Below are 8,504 nucleotides of genomic sequence, written 5' to 3'. Positions count from 1 at the left end.
AGTGAATAAGAAGTTAATGAATATTTGAAATAAGTTGATTAAGACAAAGATGGAAAAATATCATTGAATGAATTATAAAAGTACTTACTTGATCCAAAAAAAAAATGATTCTTTTACATAATTAAATAAAAATACAGTAATTTCAAAACTTTTTATAGAAAATAATATGTTTATGTATTTAAATAAAATAATAATATTTCAATTTATTAAATATACACATTATTTATAGTTTTTTTGTAGAAAAAAAAAAAAAACATATAGATAAACATTTTTATTTTTAAAAAAACGTATTATTAAAATATAATTTTTTTCAATGTTTTATAAGCAAAAAGCAACTATATTCTTTTTTTTTTTTTATATATATATATATATTTACTTATAATTAATAACAAAATCTTTTATAAATTTATTTTTAATAAATATTTTTGTTTATTAAAAAAAATTATAATTAATTTTCAATTTTTTTTTTTTAAAAACATCAGTTTATACTTAAAATATAAATTAAGAAAAGGCGAAAGAAGAATTTTTTTCTATTATTTTCCAAATAAAGAATGTTATCTAAATTTATAGAGATAGTAAATATAAATTAAAATCAAAAAAAACAGTGCAAATTTATATTTTCTAGATTTTTTATTATATCTTTTGAGTCCACATTTTATTTATCCTATTAAACCTTTATTTTTATAAAATATATATAGACAAAACAATTTTAAAATAAGTCTTAAATATAATATTTACCAAAATTTTTCGCATTTGTATATCTTTAATTAATCCAACAAATTATACACTCTATTAATTCTTCAAATTCATCATCATGTTATAATTCATGATATCCATTTTCAAATAGTTTTAAAGTTTTATCAATACTTATTTCATTTATATTAAAAAAATATAAAAAAAACAAAAAAAAAAACCTAGAACATTTATTATAAAAAGCAATCGAATCATGATGATTAGTTACCATATCTTTTTATCCATGAATAATTATACATGGAAATTAAAATTTAAAGGCATTGGGTATCACATATTCAATACCTTCAAGTATATTTTTCGCCATATTCATACTTTTTATTAAAATAAATTAACAAAAATAAAATAAAATAAAAATTAAAAAAAAAAACCCTAAAAAAGGTATCATAAGTCTATCTCCAAAACATTTCTTAATATATTCATCGTTTTTAGTTAAAGCAGTAGGATGAATCATTGAATTAACTACAATATCTTCAAGTTTTTTGCCTAAACTTTTTAATAAAAAAGTCTTTAAAAAGTTAATTTTTCTATCTTTAGGAAATCCTATTAGAGCACTAGTAATTATTACACCTGCTATATTCAATAAAGGATTTCTCATAACTAAAGTAATTACTAATTATCCACCTAAAGAATGCCCGTATAAATATAAAGGTAGATCTTTATTTGCTTATTTTAATAAAGTACAAATATCTTAATGTAATTCTTCTATTGTAGAAGCACCTCTTGGACCACCAGAATACCTTTTATTATTTTATAAAAAATTAATTATTTTTATATAATAAAACCCGAATCCTCTCAAATCAACTAATTAAACAACAAAACCTACTTTAGCAAATCTATCTGCGATCTTAAATTTTATTAATATATATATATATATATATATATATATATATATATATATATATTTATTTATTTTTAAATACATGTAAAAAACGTCCAGAATGTTCTCCGAAACCATGAACTATACATATTGTAGCTTTTTTCCCTTATTTAGGCTCTAGTTTAGTATAATATAACCTTAATTATTTTCCTGTTCCATTTATATATCCTCTTATAATAACATAATCATCACATACGAATTCTCCAATAAATTTATCTTTATCTTAATCAAATAATTAGTTTATGTTATCTTGTAAATTTTTTGGAGGTGGTTAATTATAATTATTATCACTTATTTTTATAAATTTATTAAATAAATCCTTTTTTTAAAAAAAATATATTTATAAATAATATTTGTATTAAATAATACATTTTAATTATCATTTTATTAATCCATTTTTTTTCTATTTTTTTTTTTTTCTAAGTATTATATTAATGTTAGTATTTGGAATTTTAGATATTTTATTTTATATAATAATAAATATGATTCATAAAAGAATAAAATAATAGATGTAATTTATATTTTACTTTTTTTATTCAATTAAGTAATTGAAAAACATTTGTATTAAATTAAAATAAAAAGATTTATTATAGAAATATAATCCTATAACATATTATTAAATAAATTAATAATTTAATAATGTTTTTAAAATATATATATATATAACTAAAATAAATATTAATAATATAAATAATATAATTTATAATATATGTATTTTATAAAAATTATATATAAAAAAAAAATATTAGTATTTAAAAATTAAATTGGTAATATATTTTTTTAAATTAATAAATAAAAAAAAAATATAATAAAAAATAAAATTATATATATATATATATATATATATATATATGTATATATATAAAATTCAATAAATAATATTTTAAAAATTATTTTCAAATGAAAAGGCGTCAAACAAATACCCATCAGCTTTATAAAACTTATTTTAAAATTCTACCCAATGTAATCTCAATGTATGTAAAAAGCATTCCATAATATCCATACACATAAGTACTCCAAAGGTGGCTATTGCAAATATTAAAAACCCAAAAAATAATCCAACAATATCCCCATTCTCAATACTAGACTTAATGCCTTTTTCAAAAAAAACTTCAGCCAATTATTCGTGAGCAAGCGAAAGGGCCCATAATCTTAAATAAGAAGCTGTATTTGAAATCGAGCCTAGAGCAAATTCAATAGTTTCAATAATTTAATGAATGAATAATTCCCCTAAGCTTTCTTCCTCTTTATGCTCACTTTCTTATAAAATATCTTTTTATGGATTTGAATGGACTTAAATTTCTATATCCTTTTCCTCATCAGAATGTTCGTCTTTATGATCATTGTTTACTTAATCAATATTTGCATTCAAAAGATTCATTTATTAAAAAGCTCTTAATTATTATTATAATTGCATTTGATTTCTACTTCCTCTTTTATTAACTTTCTTATATTTTCTCTTTTAATCATAATAAATTAATAAAGGTTTTGGAATAAGCATAATAAGAATACAAATAATAGAAACAACTATAATAAAAAAGAAAATTTTAAAAAAAAAAAAAGAAATACATAAAAAAATTAATCCGATTTATTTATAACTAGTACCATCTCCCCACAAAGGAACTTCTCCCGGATCAGCTCCTTTTAATGGTAAATTTATCATAAGAGTAATAATTGAAGGTTAATTATTATATGTACTCCAATCCGATGACCATTTAAGGAAAATCATGAAATCCATAAATCCAAATGTACATAAAAGGAAAAATATTTAAGGTAAAAACTCAAAATAGAAATCATATTTTTTTTAAAGTAAATAGAATTAATCCCTTTTAAAATAACACCTAAAAGCATATGTAATACTCCTATAATAACTGAAAATTTCATTCTAAAAGAATTCAAAAAAGTAAGCTTATTATCAGTCATTTACCATATTGGATCTATTCCAAATTTATATGTACATTCTTTTTATATAGAAAGTTTCGGATAGCAACTTCCAAAAAAGTCGATTTATATAGAAAAAAATGAGTTATATATAAAACCACAATATATAGAAAATAATCCCATTAATAATATTATATATCTGCTTTCGTATAGGGCTTTATTTAAGGCTTTTCCTAATAAACTTACATATATTCCAAATAAAAATAATAATAAACCATGACCTATATCTCCAAACATTACTCCAAATAAAAAAGGGAATGTAATAAAAGCAAATAAAGCAGGATTAATTTCCTTTTTTATTAGATTTTTTTTAAAAAAAAAATAAAAATAAAAAAATACTTTATAACGTGGTATTCCATATGTATTAACTATTAATTAAAAGGGTTTCATAAATTCGAATTATCGAATTTTAGTTGGATGTGTTCTTTTTTCATTTTATATTTATTCTAAAGTTGCTATAGGAATATTTGGATTTTCTCTTTGTAGTTATTTTAAACATTCTATTATTTAATCTTCATCCTTTTTTTATATTTTTATTCTGTAAAAAATATCAGATGATTATTCATTTTTACTTTGAAAGAAATCCAACATTTAGCTAAATAATATGTTTCTAAAACCTATAACATATTCATATTCTCATATAAATACTTTTCTTTAATAATATATTAATGTAATATTTCTATATAAGATATTTTTAAATTATTAAGTTTAAAATCAGAAAGTTATTCTAAAAATTTTTTTATTTAATTTATTGTAAGTGCTATAATCTAATTTATATATAAATTATTAATTAATAATTATAAAAAAAATATATATATTGAAATAATTTTATTACTTTTCTTTGTTCTATTATTTGAAATTGATTATTTTTAAGTAAATTCTGATATTCATAATTATCATCAGGAAAATTATGCTAAAATATACCATACATATCGCAAATCTTTTTAATTTTTTAAAATACAATATCTTATTATAATCCTGGTACAATTAAAGCAAAAACACATTTTTTCCCTTTTTTTTAATTATGAAATACTACATCATCATCAAAATCACGAAAATCGTTCCAAAGGTTACCTTTCGAAACTCTAAAAATTAATTTTTTAAATCTTAATAATTCTTCTTTAAAAATGGCACCCATTATAAATGAAACATATTTTCCTTATTTAGAATTACTAAATGAAATAATTATATATATATATATAAATATATATATATATATATATATATATATATTTACATTTAAAAAAATCTTTCTCCTAAAATTTATTTCCCTTTTTCTAATACTTATTAATGCTCTTACAAACTATTTAGTTTTTATTTTAATTCTTCATAATACTATAATTATTAGTCTAATTTTATATGAATATTCTCAATTTCTTACTCTATTTTTTCAATATATGTTTTTCCATCTTAATTTGATTATTTAATCATTGTATTAAAGCATTATTATAATTATTCGAAATTTTAACTTTTTACTATTTTTATATTAAATTTTTCCATTTCATTTTTTATTTTAATTATTTTGTACTATATTTATTCACATCTTTTAAGATATTTAGTAAACTTCCTTTATGTTAATGCTATTTCACTATTTAAATCTACAAAATGAATTGATGATTAATTTCCTAATTCATTCATAATATTCCATGTCTATTCGGATGGAATAAATAAATTATAATATCCGACTGATTCACTTCTGAACATTTTTTAAAATTTTTTTGTTATATTAATTAGTTATTATTTCCTGTTTTAAATTGTAATTATTTTTTTAATTTTATGTTTTTTGTGTTTTTATATATTTTAATGATTTATTATATTTACTTTAAAATATTTTAATAATTTTTTATATTATATATTATTTATTTAAAAAATATATTAAAATACTTATTAATGTTAAATTATAATTTTTATATATTTATTATGTTAAATTATTATTTTATATTATACAATTATTTCGACATAATTATTTTTTTAAATTTATGAAATTTTATTTATTTTAAACTATATAATTTTTGTTAATTTTTTAGTAAAACTAATTTAAATTTGTATAGATAGATTTTAAAAGTAAATAATAATTTTAAGAAAGATTTGTAATTTCACTAAAATAAAAGTTATAATACAAAAAAATATATTATTTAAATATTTATTTTATATATAAAATAAATTCATAATTTAAATTAATTTTTAGTTTTAAAAAATTAAATAATATTCAACAAATTATAAATATAATAATTTAATATATGATTAAAAATTATAAAAATATTTAAATTACATTTATTTATATATTAAAAAAATGTAAAAATAGGTATAAATAATTTTCGAATTTTTTTGTTTTTATAAATAATTTCATTCTTTTAGATTATTTTTTAATTATTTATAAATTATTTTAAATGAAATAGCAAAAATAATATACATTATATATTATATATATATATATATTTATATATATTTATATTTATTTTATTTAATCTCTCATTTCTTGTAATTAAATTGATTATATTCTTCTTAAGTCCTTTTTTTTTTTAATTATTTAGGAGTATTATTTAAAGCAAGTAATTTTCCATACGCCTATTTTTTTAAAAAATATTAAATATATAATAAACTAAATATTTTTAAAATCCTTAGTTTATTATATTATATCATATCATTTAATAAATATAATTATTTTTAGTCCATAATGAATTACTAATATTTTTAAAAAAATTAATAAACTTAGTTTACCTTCATTACTTTTTCTCCTTCTTTTTTTTGTCAGGATTTTCACTCATAATAGCATCTATTTTTTATTTTTTGTTTTTTTTATTTTTTTATTTTTTTTATTTTTTTTTAAAAAAAAGTGCCCAATAGCTTTTTTCTTCTAATTGTAGAAATAATAAGTTAAAAAGGTAAGTTTTTAGTATTTATATTATCATCACCTAAAGATCCGTCAATCATTTCTTTTTTTAATTAAAAATATATACAATAATGTATGTTTATTAGATATAAATTTAACTTTTAAAAAAGTTTATAATTGCAGTGCTTTTTTGAGAATTCCCTTTTTCTTTTTATTTAATAATATCTAAAAATTCTTAAAATTCAATTTCATTTGAATGATCTTTATCAACCTAATCAATAATTTTTTTTACATCATCTTTTGATTCTGCTAATCCTAATGATATTAAAGGATCTTCTAATTCTTTTAATCCGATACTTCCAGATCCATCACCATCTAATGATTTAAAATATTGCTTTAATTTTGAACGCTCTTTATCATCGAAATCAATAAATTCTCTTTTTTAATGTTTTATTAACCATTACCTGGTTTCACTTTCTTTCTAAAAATGCATATTTAATATGTATTTTATTTGTTATTTTTAAGTACTAGTTTTTTTTTATTTTCCTTTAATTCTTTTCTTTTTTCTTACTTTTCTTACATTAAATCTTCATATTAACTTACTTTTAAACCTTTTTTTAAATAAAGTTATATATAAAATATTAATATATATTTTTTACCTCTATTTTCTATTAATTGACGTATTTCTTCATTACTTATATCATTTAAATTATTTTCTTCTGACTGTTCCATTTATTTATTATAATAATTACTATAATTTAGTAATATATTTTAATATTAATTTTTTATTTATATTAATAAAAATAAATAATAATAATATGAAATGTTATTAATTTTTTTAAATTATAATTAATAAATAAGCATATACAAAAAATAGTTTTTATTCATAAAATTTAAATATTATTATTAAAATCATTTAATTTTAATTAAAATGATTCTTATAAAAACTATATTAATAAAAAATCATTTTTTATTAATAACTCTTTTATATTTTCTTCATAAGTTTTTTAATAAACTATAGCACCATTTTAATATATATTTATAAATTTATCTTTTATTAAAATTATTAAAAAAAAAGAATCTTAATTTTAAAATATAAGACATTTTTAAATATTTTTAAATTATCTATATAGAGCTATATTATTTTTAATATCGTATTAAAAATACAGAAAATATTATTAATTTTGAAATGTCTTACAAAACTTATCATTAACCTTTACTATAGGATTTTATTGCAAATTTTATTATAATAAATCTTAGCAATATATTAAATCTAATTTATCATAAATTTGAACTTGGTTATTTTAAACAGATATATTAATTTCATTATTGAAGCTTTCTAAACTTTCTAAATTATTTAATAAATGATACAATTAAAATTTATAGCTAGTTCTTTATTTTTAAATACTCATATTAAACTTTTTTTTACTTAATTTAACTTTTTTCTACTTTATTATATTTTTTAATAAATAAATAAACAAATAAGAAATATAGTGAAAAACGAATTTCATTTATTAATTATTAAATATATTGTAAATTATATAGAGTATATAATAAATAATAATCAACGAATTTTTAGAATAATTAATTAAGTTTTTATTATTTTATAAAATATATATAAAAGCATTAAATATTATATATAATGTTTCAATTTTTAATTTTATAAGTTTTTGTTTCTTGTTTAAATCTTTTTTTATCTACATATAAATTTATAAACTTAATTATACAATTATATAAAAAAATAAAATAAAAAATCACAAAGTTGTTATAATTTATTATGATAAAATTAATTATGACGATTCATATAGTTATTAAGAAAAATCTTGAAAATAGTTATTTATCCTTTATCTTGATAATAATTGAAAAAACTAAACTTTTTAATTTATATTAAATCCAATATATCTAATAAAATAATTTTAAATATAATATTTAAAATATGATTATATTACTCAAATATACACACATCTTTATCTTCTATAAAATTATCAATAAGTTATTATGTGAAACCTTAACTATTTGTTTAACTATCATCTTCTAAATAAAAAATTATATATTTTTGTAAGTATTTTTTTTTTTTATTACATGAGGTAATTTATATAC

At 16.3% G+C, this 8,504-nt stretch overlaps 3 protein-coding genes across 3 annotated transcripts, besides 15 other annotated features; all 3 read right to left on the bottom strand. All coding sequences in view use genetic code 6, as the record gives it.

Moving 5' to 3' along the window:
- Positions 1 to 495: 495 nt before the first annotated feature.
- On the bottom strand, positions 496 to 3,368 carry IMG5_120760 (hypothetical protein; the record flags this gene model as incomplete). The annotated part of the gene is made up of 7 exons (XM_004032483.1): positions 496 to 673; positions 739 to 1,064; positions 1,122 to 1,490; positions 1,536 to 1,597; positions 1,674 to 1,949; positions 2,589 to 3,157; positions 3,230 to 3,368. Coding segments are annotated over 7 exons (1,919 nt in total), but the record flags the coding sequence as incomplete, so codon positions are not given.
- Positions 1,612 to 1,655: a microsatellite.
- Positions 2,279 to 2,340: a microsatellite.
- Positions 2,283 to 2,329: a microsatellite.
- Positions 2,286 to 2,340: a microsatellite.
- Positions 2,413 to 2,454: a microsatellite.
- Positions 2,418 to 2,452: a microsatellite.
- Positions 2,453 to 2,494: a microsatellite.
- A 181-nt stretch (positions 3,369 to 3,549) lies between the features above and the next one.
- IMG5_120750 (v-type ATPase 116kda subunit family protein, putative) lies at positions 3,550 to 5,294 on the bottom strand (the record flags this gene model as incomplete). The annotated part of the gene is made up of 7 exons (XM_004032482.1): positions 4,953 to 5,294; positions 4,809 to 4,874; positions 4,407 to 4,743; positions 4,144 to 4,338; positions 3,911 to 4,090; positions 3,758 to 3,862; positions 3,550 to 3,591 (listed from the first exon to the last, which is right to left on the bottom strand). The coding sequence occupies exons 1-7, from the start codon at positions 5,273 to 5,275 to the stop codon at positions 3,550 to 3,552; spliced, it is 1,248 nt and encodes a 415-aa protein (XP_004032530.1). The 5' UTR covers positions 5,276 to 5,294.
- Positions 4,758 to 4,804: a microsatellite.
- Positions 5,295 to 5,455: 161 nt separating the features above from the next.
- Positions 5,456 to 5,513: a microsatellite.
- A 465-nt stretch (positions 5,514 to 5,978) lies between these two features.
- Positions 5,979 to 6,030: a microsatellite.
- Positions 5,987 to 6,026: a microsatellite.
- Positions 5,987 to 6,032: a microsatellite.
- A 318-nt stretch (positions 6,033 to 6,350) lies between these two features.
- Positions 6,351 to 6,397: a microsatellite.
- Positions 6,351 to 6,399: a microsatellite.
- Positions 6,358 to 6,398: a microsatellite.
- A 27-nt stretch (positions 6,400 to 6,426) lies between the features above and the next one.
- On the bottom strand, positions 6,427 to 7,195 carry IMG5_120740 (hypothetical protein; the record flags this gene model as incomplete). The annotated part of the gene is made up of 4 exons (XM_004032481.1): positions 7,064 to 7,195; positions 6,933 to 7,015; positions 6,564 to 6,885; positions 6,427 to 6,507 (listed from the first exon to the last, which is right to left on the bottom strand). Coding segments are annotated over exons 1-4 (559 nt in total), but the record flags the coding sequence as incomplete, so codon positions are not given.
- Between the last annotated feature and the right edge of the window lie 1,309 nt (positions 7,196 to 8,504).

This window comes from Ichthyophthirius multifiliis (assembly GCF_000220395.1).
Source record: "Ichthyophthirius multifiliis unplaced genomic scaffold scaff_1120509250965, whole genome shotgun sequence".
Lineage (NCBI taxonomy): Eukaryota > Ciliophora > Oligohymenophorea > Hymenostomatida > Ichthyophthirius > Ichthyophthirius multifiliis.
This window is presented reverse-complemented; position numbering and strand designations above follow the sequence as displayed.